The sequence below is a fragment of the Lepidochelys olivacea genome (genome assembly GCF_965140295.1).
Source record: "Lepidochelys olivacea isolate rLepOli2 genome assembly, chromosome: 17".
Lineage (NCBI taxonomy): Eukaryota > Metazoa > Chordata > Testudines > Cheloniidae > Lepidochelys > Lepidochelys olivacea.
This window is the reverse complement of record NC_140427.1, coordinates 17,248,570-17,271,228: the sequence shown is the minus strand read 5'-3', so window position 1 is coordinate 17,271,228 and position 22,659 is coordinate 17,248,570. Positions and strand designations below refer to the sequence as shown.

Here is a 22,659-nt window from a genome sequence, read left to right as displayed (position 1 = left end):
ATGCTTTAAAGAAGTAAACAAATGTGGAGAGAAACATACCAGGTCCTGTGCAACTTGTTGGATGAAATGAAGCGTCTTCAGGAGAAGGGTTGTTCCACAAATGCCATCATCTGTTGCTTTGCATTTCAGACAGTTCATGCTTCTGTTGGGCTCCCCTACCACAGGCCGAAGATACCCCAGAACATTCAGGCCTTGAACTCCTAGGCGCTCTGCTGTGTCTTGCCTTGTGCACAAGAACTTCACCATTAAATACTGGATAGAGACATAAAAATAGCACAAGTGCTGTTCATAAATCCTGATTTCAAGAGTCTCACATCTTGTGCAGGTTATGTGTATTTTCCTCCATACTTTGCTTGCCCATGCAGCACCGCTTCATTATTAAAGGCCAACATTAGCAAAATCCACAGTTAGAACAGCATTACAGAATATCAAGGTTTTATATGAGCTACATACTAGGAGGTTCTGTGACTGCCATGTTCACCTGCAAACTCAGTCATTTCATTACCAATCTAACTCATTTTGTAAACCGTGTTCTATTTCTTAATCTTATAGCGCCAGGTTTCCTTGCAAGTGGAAAATCATTAGCTTAATATAAAAACCAAGTAGAGGATAAACATTCAATGTAAATTATATTTATTTAATTTATATAAATAATATACACACATATACATATACACATGCACACACATTTAACTTGCAATTCTTTCCACATTAGTATAAAGAACCTGAAGCCGAGAGTATCCATTAAGGAATGCATCCCCAGAGTCCAAAAGGTATTTTTTTAATCCTGTTATCACAAAATTTGGGGAACGAATATGTACAGTACATGCATAACAGTTTAGACAGCTACTGAATAAGGAAATGGCATGTTCCGGATTCCATTATGCAATGAGGACTTTTCACTTTTGTCCCTGGGCAGGCACCTCTGGTATTTTCTCCCCCCTGGAAGAAGAGATTTGGGATCCTGAAACCAAATTAAAATTGAACCCAAAACAACTGGAAGACAACAAGTTTCACTTTTAATTGCTGCAAATTAAGATGTTGAGTAGTGCAGTACTCAATTAGTTCCATTCAAATCCATGGAATTACTCAAGGAACAAGGTGCTACTTATCATGAATAACGGTTGCAGAATCTAGTCTTTATTCTGTAGTAATTAAAAGTGAGCAAATTAGAATACAGAAGAACTGTGATTGCACAGCTTGTTTCATGTTCTAATCATTAGGCTTACAGTGGAACTCATCCTCTTGACACAATAAAGTGAGTGGAAACTTTCTATACTTTTTAGACAGTAATGTCCATGCTAAATATATATAAACTGTGGCCTTAGCACACATGGCTTTCACTGACTTTTTAGCTCTAGTCAAGGCCTCTTCTTGGGTAACAGAAACCAGATAATTATTTAGCTGGTCTTCAAGAAAGCAGGAAGATAATCATTTCCTCATTCACACCTGAGTCAGTCTGTTCTAATTATTTCTTACTTGGGAAATTCTGCACTGCTGCATTTTGATAGCCACTTCATCCCAATCTTCTTCCATCTCAAACCAGCCAACAGGATCATCCTCTCCCAGCTCATCACATGAACAATCATTTCTGCAGATAAAAGCAGATTAACCAAAGTTATAATTAAAAAAACATAGGGATTGCCCCACTGCTATGTTACCCAACTATTTTTACCTGTTAGAAAAATTAAAGATTCAGGAAAAGGCAGCAGAAACATTTTACATGCACAGACTCCAGCAAATGCATATCTGCCATAAATTTATTTTATTTTTAAAGTCAATAATTTTATAGCATACTTGTAGAGAAAGGCAACAATACAGCTACTAGAAATCAGCACTCTGTATAGACACAGCTTCTCAAAAACATCAAATTGAGATTTTCATTCAGACTGGGCTGATCATGATTAAGTTTTAAATGTAGACCTTTAGGTGATCAGAGGCAAGTGACTTTATTTGCAGCTACAGCAGAAGGCACAAAGAAATATTACTTAAAGACTACTTCTCCCACCTCATCCACACTCTGAATTTCATAACAGGGTAGAAAAGGTTTGCTGCAACATTAATCTTAAAAAATTTTCATTGCCACCCTGCCCACCTTTACCTGTTTTTTAAAAATTGCCTGAATTCTTGTAGCTTCCACTTGTCATAGCTTTCAAATTTTTTAAAATGTTCCTCTGCATGAAATTTTTCTGAAGAGCTGTTATAAGCAAACACCAACCCACACTGGGCTCCAATAGCACCTTTCCGAACCTGAAAGGAGAATGTAATGCTAGAGCAACACAGAGAAAATGAGGATAATGACAAAACAATGTTTCTCCTTGTAAGGAAGAGTTACTCAAATCGAACCAGAGACTGGCAAAATTGATCTGTGATTCTTTGGAATCATATTATGTATTTATTTAAAGGAACATGACACAGAAAACGGTTACCCATCTTCTCGTAACTCTTGTTCTTCGAGATGTGATGCTCATGTCCATTCCAATCAGGTGTGTGCGCACGCACATGCACGATGGCCGGAAGATTTTTCCTTAGCAGCATCCGTCAGGTCGGCCTGGGCACCCTATGGAGTCACGCCCTTATGGCGCCTAATGTACAGCCCTGCCAATCCGTCACCTGTTCAGTTCCTTCTTGCCAGCTACTCCGACAGAGGGGTAGGAGGGCGGGTATTGGAATGGATATGAACACCACATCTCGAAGAACAACAGTTACGAGAAGGTGAGTAACCGTTTTTTCTTCTTTGAGTGCTTGTTCATATTGATTCCAATCAGGTGACTCCCAAGCAAAATTAGGAGGCGGTGTGGTAAGACCTGTCCACTGACTGGAGTACTGCTCTACCAAAGGCTGCATCATCTCTGGCCTGTCTAGTAATTCCATAGTGTGCGGTGAAAGTGTGTATCAATGACCAGGTCGCTGCCCTGCAGATTTCCTGGGTAGGGACTTGGACCAGGAAGGCTGTTGATGAAGCTTGTGCTCTTGTAGAGTGCACCATTATCGGGGGCGCTGGGAGCCCTGCTAGAATATAGCACTCGGTAATGCAGGCCACAATCCATGATGAAATGCGCTGTGCCGAAACAGGCTGGCCCTTCGTTCTGTCCAGTACTGCGACAAAAAGCTGTACCAACTTCCTGAACGGTTTCGTCCTTTCTATGTAAAAGGCCAGCACTCTGAGGATGTTGTGAGCATGGAGTCTCTACTCCCTGCTACTTGCATGAGACTTGGGGTAAAACACTGGGAGGAAAAATGTCCTGGTTGATGTGGAACTGCAATACCACCTTCGGGAGGAAGGCCAGATGGGGTCTGAGCTGCACCTTGCCCTTAAAAAAACACTGTGTAGGGCAGCTCTGACGTTAGAGCCCTAAGCTCAGACACCCTCCGGGCTGAAGTTATCGCCACCAAGAACACGACCTTGTAGGAGAGGTAGAGCAGGGAGCATGTTGCTAGAGGCTAAAAGGGATTTCCCATAAGCTTAGAGAGGACCAGGTTAAGGTCCCAAGCAGGAACCGGTTGGCGGATGTGGGGGTACAATCTGTCAAGGCCCTTCAGGAAGCAACTGATCAGGGGGTTAGTGAAAACTGAGCGGCCCTGTACCCCTGGGTGGAAAGCTGAGATGGCACCCAGGTGTACTCTTATAGAAGACAAGGAGAGACCTTCTTGCTTTAGGTGGAAAAGATAATCCAAAATCTGGGGCACTGAGGCTAGCGCTGGGGGAAAGTCGCGCTGAGTTGACCAGATTGAAAATATCTTCCACTTGGCCAAGTACGTGGTTTTAATGGAGGGTTTCCTGCTTCCCAGGAGAACCTGTCTGACTTGTTCTGATTCAGCCATAGAGCCTCCATGCTGTGAGATGTAGCGACTGCAGGTTTGGGTGCTGGAGCTGCCCATGATCCTGCATGAGAAGGTCCGGGAAAAGCGGCAGGGTCGCTGAAGGCGCGGGGTGCTCCGCGTCGAGGACGACACCATCGGGTTTGGATCTCTCAAGCCCATACCAGAGTGGGGGCGCAAGGCTGCCTCCATGAGGATCACCTTCAGCCGCGGTTCCCAGTCTTTAAGTTCTCTGGCAGAACTCGTGGCAGATCTTGCAACGATCTTTCTGATCAGTCTTCTCCGGGCACTGAAGACACGATGAGTGGGGATCACTCTTAGGCATGCACTTGGCGCAAGCCACACAGTTCTTAAATCCCATGCCACGACACCGGGGCCGGAATGGGGGGAACCGCCAACAACTATGCTATACTAAACTTTAAACTGGTACTACTAACAACTAAATATAACAGAATGACAAAGAATGACAAATGACAGAATGTCAAAGAAAACTTGCTGAGCAAGAGCCAAGGGAAGTTCCAGCCACTGTCCCTGGTGGTAAGAAGGAACTGAAGGGGTGGTGGGTCAGCAGGGCTATATATTAGGTGCCATAAGGGCACAACTCCAGGGGGCACCCAGGCCGACCCAACGGATGCTGCTAAGGGAAAATCTTCCAGCCATCATTTACGTACCCGCCTGATTGGAATAGACATGAACAAGCACTTGAAGAAGAAATGTTTCAGAAAGATTAAACATCTCTGAAAGAATAAGGATCAAATTCACAGCGAAGTTTCATTTTAGCCACCATCTCGCCTGGAGCCAAGCAAGAAATAAGAACCTCCAACTTAACTTTGAGTCAATTTGCTTTTCTGCTGTTTTATACAAAAAGTGGTGGCAAATTTTTTTTTTTTTTAAATTATAACCAGGTATCATTGCACTATAATTTTTAAACAGTTGAGATATTGGCCTCTCCTCCATCCCCAACTGATGAGAACGTATAAGCACAAGAGTCTAGTCAACCTCAATTCAGGTGGGCACTACAAAGCATGTATACATGCTTTGGTAAAGTAAGCTACAGGTTTTTTTAAAAAGCTAATAAAAAAAATTAAACAATGGAAAAGCAAGCTGTAGAAACCTCATCACAGCTTCTGTCCTGCTATGAGATTCTACCAACGTTTGGGGCATAAGATTTTAATTCCACACCAAAGTAATGTTGCTGTTTAAATACATGGCAAGCATTATACTACGTGCACAAGAACTAGAAATACCTCATTGGCCTGAATAAGATATAGACAAAAGCAACATAAAATAGACGGAATGCTCTACAGAGTACACTTGTGGCAGCATTCTGTAACCAGATGAAATTTCTATTTTCCTTTTTCTGCAGTTTCCTGTGACTCATGCAAACACAAAACAAAACCCAAACTGCTGTCACTCCATGAGGCGGCTCAAATTTCTTGCAAATTAATCACAAAGCTGTACATTCAATCAAAGGTGAATAATTGTCTAAATTCCACCACCAAGAAAAAAGCATTAATCCAAGAATCTGCTCGAATAATGCAAACAAGTTCCTTACCTTTATTTTAATTTGTGTCACCTGGAATGTAGATTCAGTTCCTGCAGAAAGAATGATACTTGCTCTGGTCTTTCCAGTCTCAGTAAGGAAACCTAAAGGAACAATGAAAATAGGATGAGGTTTAGAGGACTGTCACCTTAAAGTAAATGGATACAGAATTATAATGAGAGGAGTAAAACAAAACCCAGCATTCTGTTCTATAACAAAGATTCAGCCAGTGAATGAGACTTGAGAGTCCAAATGAAATAGTAAATTATAATGCTGGCATTCGTAATTCTGCTTATAAAAGATGATGCTCTATCAAAAGGTGTCCATACAACACAGTGTTGTGTTAGTATATCCTTCCTCAGGACCCTGTCTTCACAGCCACAGTCTCTCCTGGGACTGTACTATTAGTAACAGGAAAATTCTTACAACTGCTAAGTTTAGTGAGAAGTCACTCCCATTGAATGTTACTGGGATCACTGAATGACCGTGTTTACTTATCTAAATGACAGCTTTTCTGAAGCCAGAATAACACTGTCAAGACCATTCTACCTCCTCCCTTTCCTCTTAAATGAAAGAAAAACCTCAGAAGAACATGAGCTATAAATCACTCCTTTTGTTACAATATCCTGAATTTTAATCTGTGGCATCAAGAGCAAAATACCAGGACAATGTTACCTGTTTACTTCAGCGAGAAGCTGAAGAAACAAAACTTTTCAATGCAAACACCCCCAAACTTTGACTGCAAACTACCCAAGAAAGACAAACCAATTTCCAGTGTGCATGCCACCTCTGCAATGCACAACTTACATGCCCCCCAGTATGTTGTGTGCTAAGCCCCTCAAAAGGCGTTCTAGAAAAGTGCACGTTGCTTTGACTTGCAGAGCCATTATTTACTGCCTCATTTATACTGTTATTTCTGATTTTTAAGAATATTTTGACTAAGAGACATCAACAATTAAAAGGATTGTTGACTCTTGAAAGCAAATATTCAGCCACCCAAGGATATTCTATATCATATTCTCTTCCATCCCTCCATCAGTGTTTGGGAAGCCCCTAGTGATTCAGAGCAAAATGCTGCTCTGCTATGCAATTCTTCACACCAGCCTGCTATTCACTTTCAGCCAATGCACCAATAACCCGACCTAAGATACCAAACTTGTTTTACAAAAAGAAAAGGAGTACTTGTGACGCCTCAGAGACTAACCAATTTATTTGAGCATAAGCTTTCGTGAGCTACAGCTCACTTCATCGGATGCATACTGTGGAAAATACAGAAGATGTTCTTATACATACAAGCCATGAAAAAAAATGGGTGTTTACCACTACAAAAGGTTTTCTCTCCCCCCACCCCACTTTCCTGCTGGTAATAGCCTTTTGCACAGTATGCATCCGATGAAGTGAGCTGTAGCTCAAATAAATTGGTTAGTCTCTAAGGTGCCACAAGTACTCCTTTTCTTTTTGTAAAACAAGTTTGGTATCTTAGGTCGGGTTATTGGTGCATTGGCTGAAAGTGAATAGCAAGCTGGTGTGAAGAAGTGCACAGCAGAGCAGCATTTTGCTCTGAATCACTAGGGGCTTCCCAAACACTGATGGAGGGATGGAAGAGAAAATGATATAGAATATCCTTGGGTGGCTGAATATTTGCTTTCAAGAGTCAACAATCCTTTAATTGTTGATGTCTCTTAGTCAAAATATTCTTAAAAATCAGAAACAACAGTATAAATGAGGCAGTAAATAATTACCAGCAGGAGAGCGGGGTGGGGGGAGAGAAAACCTTTTGTAGTGGTAAACGCCCATTTTTTCATGGTTTGTATGTATAAGAACATCTTCTGTATTTTCCACAGTATGCATCCGATGAAGTGACCTGTAGCTCACGAAAGCTTATGCTCAAATAAATTGGTTAGTCTCTGAGGCGTCACAAGTACTCCTTTTCTTTTTGCGAATACAGACCAACACGGCTGTTACTCTGAAACTTGTTTTAGGAGAAGGAACAGTTCCTAAGAGAAATTCCCTGTGAGTGAGAATTACAATTTAGAAGCGCTATGTCCACCGTAGTTCCTTTTTTCTAGCTGTCAAGCAGTGTGAAAATGTACAGATCTGAACCACTACAAGAAACCATAAACAAAAGACTATACACTTACCATCCCCTGTCCATGGCTCAACCAGGAGGTTTTCAGGCCCTGATTTATCTTCCTTTCCTTTTACGTCACATGCCTGAAGGGTCAGCTGTAGCGGCTTTCCTGAACAAGCAAATCAACAGGTTTATCAGAACTATAAAACAAACAATATAGAGCCTGTTTGCCAATGGCATTCTAAATTCTTTACACAGAGAGAAGGTAAAAAATTAAGAAAAAAAAATTAGAGAATCACACCACCACAGGATCTTTTTACCTTGTATAAAGGAAACAAATGCAAAATCCATGTTACTGCAACATTACAGTTGAAATTTTAAGTGTACAAAGACAAGAAATTAAGAATTGTTACAGCTGAAGGACCCATAACTGTCAAAATACACACATTTTGAATTAAAGAGTTCACAGTCCATGAAATAATACTAAATACCACTTTTATTATGAGGAGCCAGAGTTACAGTTGCTGTGGGAAACAGAAGTGACTTTCCAGAATTCTGAGCATAATGTTGTAGAAACAATATTTTATGCATAACATATTTACATTTGTCACACACCAGAACCAGCGGTTGAGTCTGGTAAATGTATTTCTCTACATTAGGTTCACACCCACATGCCTGCTACGAATGTCCAGTAATTCAGGACTGGAAAAAAATGGTTAAAGTGATACCATCAACCTGAGATGAAGTCAATTTTAAAAAACTGATTAAAAATTATTTTTGGTACTACACCTGTTACTAAGTCTGCATGCTAATTTTGGTTTTGCAATCACATTTTCCTATTTAAAAATTTTTTTCCTATGTTGCTGAGTGAAAATCCAAACAAACAAACAAAATGGAACCTGACTACACAGAAGGAAATGGTGATATTGACCATACACAAAATACTGTTGAATGAGCAAAGTATACAAACTGAAAACTCCAAAAAAAAACAAAAAACCATCACTTTCAGTCATATTAACCTTATTTGTAGCTACAGAGGCTAAAACATGTCTGACAGAAGTAAAGCTTAAGTTGATACCCACAGAAAGACATTTTACTGCCTTATGCTAGACCAGGTTCATGTTTAAACCTACAAACAACATCCAGACAAGTTTATTTATTGAAAGCGAAAACAAAAGAATTAGACCTAGGTCTGAGTTACACTACATGATACAGCTATGACAAAAACATTAACAAAAATTAAAAATGTCATTCTACTCTCAGTAAAACTGGACAGAAAAAAATTCAGGAACTTTTTGTAGGAAGAAAAAGACTAATACCACTAGATAAACTTAATAAAGATGCAAACACCTTTACTATTTTACTAAAGAGCCAACTGCCCATGCAGTTCTTGAGCGCAGGATTACAGAATTCCTTCTCCAAGGTGACATCACCTTTGGTTCTTGGAAGGATCACAAGGATCTCAAATTCTACTGCTAGCACTGCTCTGATGCAAGTACTGTTTTAGGAGACATACCTTTCTTTTCAGCTTGGTAATATTCATTAAAATAAAATCCTTTTATACCCTGATTAAAAGATCAAACAACCACTTTACAAACAAAGACAATTTGGAAAGCTGTCTGTGATGGATTGATTTCTCTCTCTTGCGTGCGCGCACACACACTCTCTCTCTCATTCTCTGAAGGATGCAGTAACTATTCATCTGAGTAGCTTTAAAGATGTCCCTGAAATATTTACCGTATTTATAAAGCAGGTTTCGTCTAACAGTTGCCATGGAAGAGATGAGCGAAGAAGCCTTGTATAGTGTGTCCAGATGATCAGCGATAGTACAAAGTGAACTTATCACTTTAGCAACACTCCCTCTGGCTAGGGCAAAAGCCAACAATGTAAGTTCAACCTCTGGAGTGGCACAACAACTAGGAGATAAAAAGACCATGTATAAATATATAAGAAAGGAAACCTGCAGTTTCATAATCAAGTACATGAAATGTTACATCAATAATTTCAATTAATACCAGTGACTTATGATATGGCCTATTTATACAGCAATTTAAGCCATCTGTTTATAAAAACTTGATAGCTAAATCATCCTGTTCCACTTGCTGAAATCAACACTGGATGAATCATCCACTCTTTTATACAGAATCATTGAAAATGTTTTATTATCTAGTTAAAAGCTAGAAGATAAAAAAGGCAATTTAGCTTTATCACAGGAGTTCAGTATTTGAGGTTTTGGGATATAGTTCTTTTAAAGGAGTATGCTCCTACTAGTACACGCTACTACAAACTTTATCAGTCTAGAGCCTCCATTTGGCACCCTTATTTCATTCCCTTATATTTTCTCTCTTTATTTCTTCCAATAGTTCTCTCTACTTTCTGTACACCCACATAGCTAGGAAGCACAAAAAAGTTCACATCCCAATAACCTGGTGTAGGCAGACCCGATAACCTGAAGTTTTGTTTTACTATGTCTCTAAGTACACTCGTATGGGAAATGTGTTTATACCTAACAGTTGAGGGGTTTTTATGTAAATATATTGCAAACATATTATTTATTCGATCTTTTTCTTTATAACTTAAGACCTGGTTGACTAGTCCCTGATCACATGAAAACATTTCTAATAAAGTAAAGTACATTAAACAAAAGGAAGCCAGTAGCAAAACTTCAAATTGATTGCAGTGGGAGCAGGATAGGGCCAGTCACATTAGTCTGTATACCAAAGTAATTCCTTAAAAGCTATTCATGAGGGCAATATACTTCCTTATTACAACAGCAGTTAAGGTACAAAAAAAAAAAAATAGGCTGAACGATGGTACCTCATGACTGCTTTTGGGACTAGATTTTCACTATTTCTAGCGCACACATTTTGGATTAATCGCTTAGAATTTATTCTCAATGGAAGAAAGGAGAAAAATGTTATTATCTCCTCCGAAGGTCCATAAACAGTTTTCACTGCAGATCTAATGTCACGCCAACTTAACATTAAATATACCTCAGCACTATGCCAAAGATGGAGGAATGAGCTTTTGGCTTCTAGGTCAGCTAAATGCTTAAATTGAAGAGCTGAGGAAACAATTTTTCATATTTATCTTTGAATTTGTCAATGTATGAACAAACAACAACAACAACAAATAAGGACTATGACAAATGGAATCTATTTTTGCAGTACCCATTTACTCTATCATTTGCTTACCATACAAGAACACTAATGAAATTTACCTGGTTATTCTTATAAGAAAACTATCTACTTCCTCCAAAACATTGGGAGATAAGAACCTTGAGAAGTCTGTAGAACCCGACGTCAAAGACAGTGGCGGCATGTGCTGCAATGCCTTCCTACAAAGGGAAAAGAGCAAGACATTAGAAATAAACTCAAGTCAGACAGAACTGAAGAGACACAAGCTTCAAAAAAGGAAGAACCACTCAGAATCTTTATGCTTATGTGGCTGGATCTCTGTGTTTAGGGTAGATGTTCTCTACTGTGTGAGGTGCATTATTAATGCTCTTCCTGCATTAGAAATGCAAAGCATTTGGCTTCTAGATGGAGAAAGTAGGGCATGGAATTTTTTTTAATAAAAGAGGCTGTGCAAATATCACACAAACCTCAACCATGCAATTGAATACTTGCAGGCAGACTCTAGTTTAGTGAGATAGAGCACAACAAAACCATTTGATGAAAATTCTATGAACTTCTACCTAAAAAGAAGTCTTACACTAAGTAATTCCTTGTTTGAAACATATTTTAAAACAAAGTAGCAGTCCCTTATTAAGAACTAATGATGTGCACGCATTCATTTAAAAATGTAAAAATAGCTTCTCTCTTTCAAAACAGCAATACAAAATAACCCTTCAAAACTTTAATAAAAATCTATTTACTTGCTTCCATAAGTCAAGCTTCCACACCAGTGAGGATAATTTTTTCTGCTTACTCTCTAGTTCCACACAAAAGGAGCACTTTCTGGTCCAGGCCAAAATGAATTCTTATGGCAGAGTTATAAGACCCTGAAAATTGGAAGTTTAGAAAGGACAGGCTGCCAGAGTCTTAATTATTAATACTATACTAAAACTTCTAAGTACTTAGGGTTTGTCTACACTATCAAAACTATACTGGTGTAACTATGTTGTGCTAATTATGGCATAACCCTGAAGTGTAGACTCAGCCTTCACTGATGGAAGGGTTTTTTTCCCTATTGGTATAGGAACACCACTTCCCTGAATGACCGTAACTACGTTGATGAAAGCATAGCTGTATCTAAACTGGAAGGTAGGTTGGCATAGCTATTTGGGTCAGGGTTGAGTTTTTTTTCCCACACCTCTTACCTAAGTTGCTAGGTTGACTTAACTTTTAAGTGTAGAATAGGCCTTAGTTTCATGATCATTTTATTTTTATATAGAATTATTTTCTGATTGTACAGTATCTAGCTCAGGGTTTATGCTACACAGAAAAGTCGTTTTGTACAAAACACTTCACAGGGTGTCATTTTCTGAATATCTAAAAGGTAGTAAACGCAAGGCTCCAATCCCAGAAATGTTTGTGCTCGAGGAATTTCTTCAATGGAACTGCTGACATGCATAAAAGTTACTCAGATGTATAACACAGCTTTCAAAGTCTGTGCATAGGATAAACTAGGCAAATTAGAGGTAAAGTTTTCAAGGATTTTGTCATGTGAAGTAGTGGTGTTTTTTAAAAAACACATGAAAATTGAATACCATAACGCTGTTGTGGTTGTGTTATGATTTTAGGAAGATTTCAAACTTTGTGAAGTCATTGAGCAGATGACAGTTTGACAGTTATTCAAGGAAACATTATGCAGCAAAACAACCAGTCACCACAAAAGGAATGCCTGCACTGAAATACTGTAAATACCCTACCACAGCCCAGAAATATTCTGCACTATATTAATGGAAAGAAACCTTTTTTGGGAGATAGGCATTTGGAGGAGAAACAAAACTGAAAATCATTCCTGAAGATAAGGTGGGACAGGCCACCACACTGATGAGAAACAAGGCACTTACAGATTTTTGCCTGTCACGTGCCTGGCAAAATGTGTTTAGTTCCTTTTTGCCACTGTATAAAAACCTGTTCATCAGCACGGAAGAATTTTAATACTTTGCTATGTTGCCTCTTTGATATGAGAGCAGGGATGGAGGGGCTGCTTATCACTAACTGCAGTGTTTCAGGGGGTCTTCTCCACATATTTTCACTCATGGGATCAAGGCATTTACGTAGACACTTACACATCAGAGCAGATACCATCTATCCATGAAAATGGCATAACTGCAGACTGCTCATTCCATATACCACATGGGTCGCAGTGCCTTTTTAGTGCCTGAAATATCTGGATATGTTCAAAGAATATTCAAGATTTTTAATGGCTATTAGGATAGTAAAGGCATAAAAATTTGGAAGCCTTTTCTCCCATGAAAGGAGATGCTTTAATAAACTATTAAAATCTTATATAGGTATTGGCTATTTTGAGAATAATTAATATATCAACATGCACTGGGTATTAGGGAAATTAAGAATATAAGAAAGAAAAAGAATATACTTGTAGAGTTAAGCAGTCTACATTAACACAGTTAAAAGCTACAAAAATATTTGAATGATGTGAAGCAACCACTATATGCTCTTTGAGACTACAATAGAATCTCAGAGTTATGAACACAAAAGTAACAAACTGACCAGTCAACCACACACCTCATCTGGAACCAGAAGTACGTAACCAGACAGCAGACACCCCCCCCCCCAAAAGAGCAAATACAGTACATTTAACCCAGTACTGTACTGTGTAAACTACTAAAAATAAGTTTAACAAAAGATTTGAAAAGGTAAGGAAACTGTTTCTGTGCTTGTTTCATTTAAATTAAGATGGTTAAAGCAGCATTTTTCTTCTGCATGGCAAAGTTTCAAAGCTGTATTAAGTCAATGTTCAGTTGTAAACTTTTGAAAGAACCACGGTAAAATTTTGTTCAGAATTACAAACATTTCAGAGTTACGAACAACCTCCATTCCCGAAGTGATCCTAACTAACTTTCTACTGTACTTTTTAAGCTAACATGTCCGTGAATAATTATTAGCTTGAGTGGACTGAAAGGATACTGTCAGGAATGAGAGTCCAAATATCTCACCTATTCTATACTACAAATTACAATCCAATGGAAAAAATCCCTGGGATTTTAACTGTATTCTTTTATTTTAAGAACTACTCCGTTCCTGAGAAATTACAACTCTGTTGGCTTGAAAGCAGACTTTTACTTGCAAATGCAATTCCCAAAGCTGTGCTGGCATTAATTGCTGGTGCATAAACAGACATTTTGGCATGATATGGCTCTACATGACTGAGGGTTATTAAAAAAAAACAACAACTAAACTAAATTAAGCTCCATTCATAAAGAAAATGCAACAAATAAATATGCACAGATATACATCCAAATCCTTTTAATTTATTTATTGCTAGCAATAAGTCTGTTGGAAAAGTGATAATAAATATACAACTATCACTTTTCACAGCAGACTAACTCAGCCCAGCAAGCCAGGGGACAAATTAAGCCTTAGATAGGGGGTTGGGGGGAGGCAGCAGGCGCCAGGGACGATGGGGGAAGGGGGGAGGCACGGAGGGGGTTCATGGCCTGGGGAGGCAGCAGGAGGCTGGAACCTGAAGCCCCACAGCTGGGGGACATAGCCCGAATCCATGCAGTCGGAGCCTGGGGCCTGCCACTGCACAGCCATAGCCCAGGGCTGAAGCCCCAACGCCCCACCCCAGGGCTGAAGCCCCAACCCTGAGCTCCACCACCCCTGGGAAGGTAGGGAACTCACTGTCTGCCTGCTCCTTCAGTGTTGTGCCCCAGATGTCTCCAGAGGGGGGCAGGGCCCATCCCCTGCTGGCGGCCCCAGCAACCAAGGCAGTGCATTTAGGAGCACCAGGGAGGGGAAGGGGCTACTGCTCCTCCCCCCACTGTCACAGCCCAGAAGGCTGCGTCCACAAGAAAGGTCCCTGGTGGCCGCATTGGAGAAACGCTGGGCTAAGCAGATTACGTCTGGGTACTGGCCATGTATTACAGTGCACAGGAATGACCATTTGTAAATTTAACAAACTGGTAACCAAGGGGATGTTTAAATATCCTAATGGAGGGACTGGAAACCAGTTATACAAGACTGTGTTTCTGTCATTTATAAACTTTTTATATCAAAAAGCAATGAAAGTTTGGTACTTACTGAGTATTTTGTAGGATAGTGTGAACAAATGCTGGATTGGTTTCCATGGAAGCCGTTACCAATGAGGTCAGCAAAGACCAGTACCAGATAGCTGAAGCATCACACACTGAGATGCCAACTTTCTTAACTCTTTGACAGCCAACAGCCCTGAGCCCATGTATTCTAGTATCACATCCATCACTAAGGCAACGCTTGATGTTTATCTGTACATCTGTTGGTAAGATCAAACAAGAAAAAAAAATAGGTAATTTCTTCCAGCCACTACTAACAATAATAATAGACATAAGAGAATCACTAAGTTCAAAAGAAGAACTTCCTAAAGATCTATCTGCATTACAAAAATGTATAACTCAAGAACCTAGTATGAATGTGACCGTGTGTGCAATACTATCGCACTCGTGAGCGTACATATGAACAGACCGATTTGGAAAATTTAGGCTTCCGTGGACTCGCATGACCAACTACCTGAAACAGTAGCTTCTGTCACACAAAACGTGAGGTTACCTGGGCTCACAAATTATAAGTGAAAAAAGTAAACAAAATACTCCCCAAAACGCAAATAATCAATGTATTTTACCAAATAGCTATACCTCGAAGGAAAATGGAGACTCTCTGGCACTTCCATCATATGACCGTGAAATGCTAATTATTTCAAAATCAGAATATAAGTATTTAAACATGCTGTCTTAGTTCCTTTGCATAGACAATATACTTTCAGAGTTAGTTTTGAGAAAGGAGGTCCCTCTGTGGGCACGTCAGAAAGCTATAAAAAATTATTTTTTTAAAAATGGAAAACACCCATTTGAACAAAACCATTGTTCAGCTAAGATTTTAAAGCTTCAGAAATTGTCATTGGGGTCTACTCCAAAAAGGCAGCCACAGATCTGTCATGCTTAAGATGACAACACTAAATATAGTTTGTTAACATAAAAATATTTGACTTTTTGTTTAACACTTTACAAAAGTCATCTCACTCCTGTACTGACATAGGTGTGAGATATAACACTTGAATTACGTTAATTTATTTTTTGGGTATGTTTTTTAAGCAGAAGTGGGATTTTTGCTACATGCTAGCATCTAGCATATTGTGGCACTGCATAAAAGGAAATATATATTTCAGCATGCCCTCATATCTTCAAAGTGAGATGCTGGAACTGCATCCAGAATTATTTCAGTAGTCTACCTTTAACAAAAATTAAAACCAGATGCTATGCAAAAAGATTTTGCAAAGCGAGCCAGGAACCACAATCAAAACTCTTTTGGAATCATGGGCTTAGCCAGAAGCCTCAGCATGAACAACACAAATTTCAGCAAGCTACCCAGCCTTTCACTTTCAGAAAACCAAAAAAGAAAACACCAATTGTGTCTTTATTGACTCACACATCTGACTAATGTTAGCGTTTTCCAACAATGTCACGTAGCCAGTGATATTGCTGGGAATGTGAACATCTCGGACCTCCCGGAGACTGTTGGCATTCCTTCCAACTGCTACCGTAACCTGCTGCGGCATATAACTCTGGTCATTAGCTGCCACTGCAATGGACAGATGTCTCAGAACAACATCTGGTTTCATCTTTAAACTGTAAGATGGAGAGAGAGAGAGAGAGAGAGAAAGACATATATATTTTCTTCTCTTTAGGAGCTAAGGGCTCAACTTTCAGCCTAGCCTCTGCCAACCTCCACTTCTACAAGCATAAGCAACTGCAATGGCATTTATCTGTCTAGGTACTCGTACCTCATCACCATAGCATGTGAGTGCTTCAACTGCAGGTGCAATCAGGTATTGTTTAACTTCTACTATTTGAGCCCGTAAATACAAAAAAGTCACCTCTGAGAATCAGGTCCTGAAACTTTACATCATTCAGCACAATCTTTACTGTGCTATCTTGGCCATCACAGGAGTGTGAAAGCAGAACAGCACGATAATAGGACTGTCAGGTTTTGTTTCCACAGTACACTAGTACCAAATAGAATGTAATTACTGACTTACACGACAGTTCAACATGGATGATATTTGTTCTTATAAAAACTTATCTTCCACTCTATATTAAATGTCATGTCCATGTTTACAGAAGCAGCGTTACATTTTACTTCAAGACTGTGACATAATGAGGTTACCTTTAAGCACTAACAAGTACAGGTATATTAACATTCATATTACAGCTCAAAAACTTTTAAAAAATCCCAGAGATGCAAAAAAAATTTAAAAAGCAACAACCCCTCTTCCCCCCAGCCCATTCCTGCATACCCAAAAACAAATAGGGAATACATATAAAACCCTAAGGTTTAACTTCAGGTCTTTTTAGCCAGTTGAAATCAAAGTGAATGCTTTTCATCCCAGCGTAAAGATTAAGATGATGTAGCCGATCTCCAAAAATCATGTGTTTGCGCCAGACTACTCAAAGTTACAGTCCAGTAACAGCAAAATAATCTCTTCCCACTGTAAATCCTAAGGGCTGAAACCCTAAAATCCAGGGGCCTACTACTATGCTACTCACCGTATCCAATGTGAGCGAGCACTCCCATCTGACTGCCAGAAGGATGAGGTTTCTCCATTCGTCATCTTGTCAATGTCAGCAGAGTTTGATGAGCTTTCTATGTGAATATAGCACTTTGTGACAATTTTGAGTTTGTCCATTTCTTGGTTACCATTCAGATCACTAGGGCATTCTGTAAAGACACGGAAAAAATAAGTCACTGATAAGAACTTTTAAAAACAAATACTGTGCACAAAAAGAAATCAAATATCCCAAAACAGGTAGTATTGAGGGTATAATTCACAGCTCCTGTAAAACATTCTCTGCAAGTGTGTTCCATATTTAAACAGAAGATAGCAAAGCACCATTACACTTTAGTAGTACACTGAGTGTGCTCCAAGGCTTAATCTTAATCTACCATTCTCGATGTGAAGTATTTCTATATTTTGCCTGGAGATCTGCAGGCATTACCTTTTACCATAGTCTTTTACACTGAAATAAAAATGGTCAGATTTTTTTTTATTATTACACATGATTGCAAATGGTGAGAAAAAAGCAAACTAACAAAATGAGGAAAACCTAGCCAGTCATTCTAGAGAGGGAACGGAGCTCATTGCTTCCCTGCACAAATTCTACCTGATTTTTTCAACTTGGAGAAAATAATCAAGTATGGAAGACTAGAAAATGTACAAAGTCAAGACAAAAATTTAGGAAGTGAAGTAAGCTTTTTATTTAAAATGTCAAACACCTATTAACATAGTGCCAGTCTTACTCAAATTCTCATACAATATGCCACTTGTGTAACCACAGAAAACACGTAGCCAACAAGTTAACAGACTTCTTTTCTACTTGACAATTTGCTTTAGAAAACATTGACGCACATTTCCATGTGTGTCAGCCTCAGAAGTCACTTCCAGTAGAAGTTTAGAAACAGCTTAGGGGGATTTGTTGCTGCTGTTGTTTTTAATTCCTACTTCAAGCCCTAGTTACACCAACCACATCATTAGAGATATTTTAGCAAGTTCACATACCCTTTTCTTTTAGTAGAAGCCTATCTAAAGAATCCTTCAGTACTGAAGACCGCATAGTACAAATATTATTGAAGTACTCCAACACTGGGTATGGGATGACAGTACTGGAAATGCGGTTCCGATGCAAGAATCTCAGTATCATTGAAGCATGAAGACCAAGGTGCTCTTTCGATTCAGAAAATATGTCAATAAAACCTGAAGAGACATAAAAGTTACTTCTGTTTCCTGTACCACCTACCTCACCCTACAGCAACCAAACATCACCCTCTCCCTCACCACAATATCTTATCACGACCAGCTGCATTTAAATCAGCTAATGAATCAGCTTGTAGAAGAGTTTTCCAAAAGAAATGGTGCAAGCTTAAGACATTTAAAACTTGACTAGGAAAAGCATAAACACACAAATATGTTTCCAGTCACTGGAACGATTTGGATGGGTTGACAAGTGTTATGATTCTAAATTCTCTATTTTGATGTCTCAGATTAAAAAGAACAGTTAAAAAGTTATTCAGTGACCAGCATTATGACTTTAACAGGGCTCCAGTGCATTTATTTTAATACTGATCTATCAGATTCGAATGCTAACTTGACTTGAACAGTGTGCTACATTGGTGGACAGAATCAGACACTCTCACTCTTCTGTTAGCCAGCATGAAAAGCCGCTTGTCTAGTCCTATTAATTACATCTACATTGAGCACTTCCTGAGAAGGATAATTACAATTATGAAGAAAATTAAGTGACTGATACATATTCCATTAAAGCCTTAGGAGGCTAAAGTCTGGAAAGTGACAGATGTTTCAAACATCTGAAATTTGGAAGATATGCAGAAGAAATTGTGATATACGTTATTCTTTGGATTACACATTAGAACATTAACTACCAGAACTCCAAACTCTTGCATATTAAAGTTTATAATGAATAGTTCAATTTCTTAGACACTTAACAGGATATGGCAGTTTGAGTTCTATCTCTCTCTAATACCTTTACTATATTTACTTTAGGTGTGTACAAACTGAGCTACTATAAGCAGTATGAAAGCTAAAATTACTCATGAGTCATGATTATCTTTGAAGTAACTCAGGAAAATAAAACAAAGTAGAACCTCAGAGTTATGAACTGCAGAGTTCCGAACTCATCAGTTAACCATACACCTCATTTGGAACTGCAAGTACACAATCAGGCAGCAGCAAAGACACACAAAAAAAAGCAAATACAGTACTGCGTTTAATGTAAACTACTAAAAAAAGGGAAAGCAGCATTTTTTCCTCTATATAGTCAAGTTTCAAGCTGTATTAGGTCAACGTTCAATTGTAAACTTTTGAAACAACCACCATAACGTTTTGTTCGGAGTTCCGAACATTTCAGAATTACGAACAACCTCCATTCCTGAGATGTTCGTAACTCTGAGGTTCTACTGTATGCAAATGATGCACATCAATCAGGACTGAAAACAAAAATCAGAGAGTCAATGATAGTAGTTAATGGGTCCTTTTACTGCCTGTTATACAAAGAGGGTTGGGTGGTGAAAGCATGGATGACATGACTGCGGACCTAGTCAGATGGAGTGATAGATGAGGATATCTCAATTACCAAGTGTGATGCTGGCATTGCCAACTACATGACATTAGTCAGAAAAATCACTCTGTGATGGCCAAGTTCAATGAGGAACTTGTTTTCTCTCTGTGATTTAAACCATATAAATAAAGAAATTTCCCACTCACAATGAGGAAAAAAATGTATTAATGCAAGCTAGCTTGCTGGTAATTCTGGGAAATCATGAGTCTTCAAAAACTTCACTTCCATTTCTCATTTGAGGAAATGTTAACTACTTGGAGTGAAAACAGTTCAGGGAGAAGGATTTAGGACGAAAACCACTAAATTACATTGTTTATTGCAATAGCCTCCGTGGTGGTGGTGGTGGCAGCGGGGAAATGGGGAGGACATAAGAGGATGAGGAAACCACTCACCTGGAACAAGAGAGCAAGCCTGCAGCTGTCTGATTACATGACTAAGTTCCCCTTGAAGATTGGCTCCACTGGAATTCTTGAGGACCTCCAGCATGTTCTCCACATCCACAGTGCCATCTCCCTCAGCATCAAACTGTGCAAAGGCCTGCAAGAAAGAAGAATGAAGCAAGACTGGTATTTATTCCAAACAGAAAAAGAATGGCCGTATGCGATATACTGAACAAAAGAACATTCTAAAAGGATTTTAAAAAAAAATCAACATTTCCTGCAAAACTAAATTCATGGCAACAGGAAATGTAACTTAGCTGATTACAGATGTCAATTAACTCTATGGCATGTGTGCGCCTCTCCCACAAAATCAATTAATGAGTTATATCTTAGGGCGATAACAGGCCATTTGCAACAGAGAGTCAGCAGGACAATTTAACATCTCCCAGCATCTCCTCCTAATAGGGTGGGTTCACAGGAAAACTCTGTCAATCTGTTACGAATAGGAGATCAAGTCAGCTCCCCACTGCCACAAAAATCCATCACTCACTATCACCACACCCAATTTACAGTTGGTGCCCTTCAAACCAGAAGGAACTTCTTGCGATAGTAAAGGTCTCAGAGATGTTCCCTATATTTAAGAAGGGAAATATTATTAGAACCAGAAGAAACTTTTTAAACTTCCACTATACACTGTGCTCCTAAACTAAGCATTACATCCAAATAAAGTTCGCAAAAATATCCACAAACAAGAAGATAACAGGTGTTTAGAAGATTCCATTTCTTATTCAAGCGACTTCCAGTCTCCCAGTATGTTGACCTTAGTGTATATGTATGCAAATTATAAATGTTTATATTAAATACTGTTCTTTATACACTTAAATCTTTATAACATATTAAACGCTCATCTCCAGCTTTTATTCTTCCCCAAAACACCAAAAAGCAGTTGTGTTCAAGAAGGCGGCCTATAAAAAATAACAAATGCGGAATGTCTAAACTAAGCCATTTTAGAGACATAACAAACCAAAAAAAAAAAAAAAAAAGTTCTCTCCCTCTGCAAAAATCCAAACTATAGTTGCATTTTCATAAAATTAGAGCTTTAGAACTCTAACTTTTATCTAACTGCCCCCCAAAAGAACTAAACAAAAATAAAACCCAACTACTATGACTGGAAATGCAGCATGCAAAATGTCAGGAAGATCTGTTTCTCTTGAAATATGTAGAGGATTACCCTAACCTTAACTATGAAGAACTTAGCTGGGAGACCTACATATTTCAAAGTCAGTCAAAGCCAGTTTACACAAGTCTCCAGGTGCTTGTCTTATTTTTACAGTGTAGGAAATACAAGAAATCAAATTTAATGGGGGAGAGGATGTTTGTGTATGAATCCCTTGTTTTGTTGTTTGAATATCAAACTTAATATGCCTTTAAAAATAACATTAGAGCAGTGGTCACCAACCCATCCATCAAAATTGACTGGTCGATCCTGGAGCCTCTGCCAGTCGATCTTGATCTCCGGCCGCTAAAAGTTCGACAGCACAGCGGGGCTCTAGCCAGGAACTGGCCAATGGGAACTGCGGGGGAGGCACTTGTGGGCGCAGGCAGAGCATGGAGACCCGATGGCCCCATTCCCCCAAGGGGCCGCAGAAGCATGCCATCAGCCAGCTGCTTTCAGGAGCGGCATGATGCCGGGACCAGGGCAGGCAAACTGGGAGCCACCTGTAGTAAGTGCCTCCCAGCCGGAGCCTGCACCTCGTACCCCTCTCCTGCATCCCAACCCTCAGCCCCAGTCCAGAGCCCCCTCCTGCATCAAATTCCCTCCCAGAGCCCACACCCCCTCATGGACCCTAACCCCCTCCCCAGCCCGGAACCCCCTCCTGCACCAAACTTCCTCCCAGAGCCCACACCCCTCACCTTCTCCTGCACCCCAACACTCTGTCCCAGCCTGGAGCCCCCTCCTGCACCCAAACTCCCTCCCAGAGCTTGCACCCCTCACTCCTGCACCCCAATCCCCTGCCCCAGGCTCAGCCAATGCACACCCAACAGTTGAGACCATTACAGTGATTTGTGACCAATCCCTGAAGGATTTCGGATCTATAAACCAGAAATGACACTAATAAAAAGTAAAACTCATGAAATGTCCAATGGATTCTATGAGATTAGGTGCAGTGTGACCATATGACCCCTGCACCCAAACTCCCTCCCAGAGCTTGCACTCCAACCCACTGCCCCAGGCTCAGCTGAGAGTTCCCTGCCCACACTCCAAACCCCTTGGCCCCAGCCCAGAGTCTGCACCCCCTCCCGCACCCTAACCACCTGCCCCAGCCTGGTGAAAGTGAGTGAGGGGGGAATGGAGTGAGTGGAGTGGGGCCTCGGAGAGGGGGCAGGGTAGATCCTGGGTTGATCTTAAATTCAAAAAGTGATCTTGAGTGTAAAAATGTTGGAGACCACTGCATTAGAGAGAGGTCACTTGAAATAACTAGTTAGCTCAAGATAGCTAGCCAAGTAACCATTACCTACTTAAACTAGGTAAAAAGAAAAG

The 22,659-nt window shown here is 39.7% G+C and overlaps 1 protein-coding gene across 1 annotated transcript in view; it reads right to left on the bottom strand.

Annotated features, from left to right (window-relative positions):
• ZZEF1 (zinc finger ZZ-type and EF-hand domain containing 1) overlaps positions 1 to 22,659 on the bottom strand; it is an 80,655-nt gene that overhangs the window by 53,048 nt on the left and 4,948 nt on the right. The window contains exons 2-13 of the mRNA XM_084651145.1: positions 20,130 to 20,274; positions 18,162 to 18,356; positions 17,152 to 17,323; positions 16,034 to 16,233; positions 14,654 to 14,864; positions 10,657 to 10,773; positions 9,174 to 9,352; positions 7,507 to 7,605; positions 5,378 to 5,469; positions 2,102 to 2,250; positions 1,480 to 1,591; positions 40 to 252 (exon numbers count right to left, since the gene is read on the bottom strand). Of these exons, the coding sequence (XP_084507271.1) occupies positions 40 to 252; positions 1,480 to 1,591; positions 2,102 to 2,250; positions 5,378 to 5,469; positions 7,507 to 7,605; positions 9,174 to 9,352; positions 10,657 to 10,773; positions 14,654 to 14,864; positions 16,034 to 16,233; positions 17,152 to 17,323; positions 18,162 to 18,356; positions 20,130 to 20,274 (1,884 nt within the window). The remainder of the gene's footprint in view (positions 1 to 39; positions 253 to 1,479; positions 1,592 to 2,101; positions 2,251 to 5,377; positions 5,470 to 7,506; positions 7,606 to 9,173; positions 9,353 to 10,656; positions 10,774 to 14,653; positions 14,865 to 16,033; positions 16,234 to 17,151; positions 17,324 to 18,161; positions 18,357 to 20,129; positions 20,275 to 22,659) is intronic.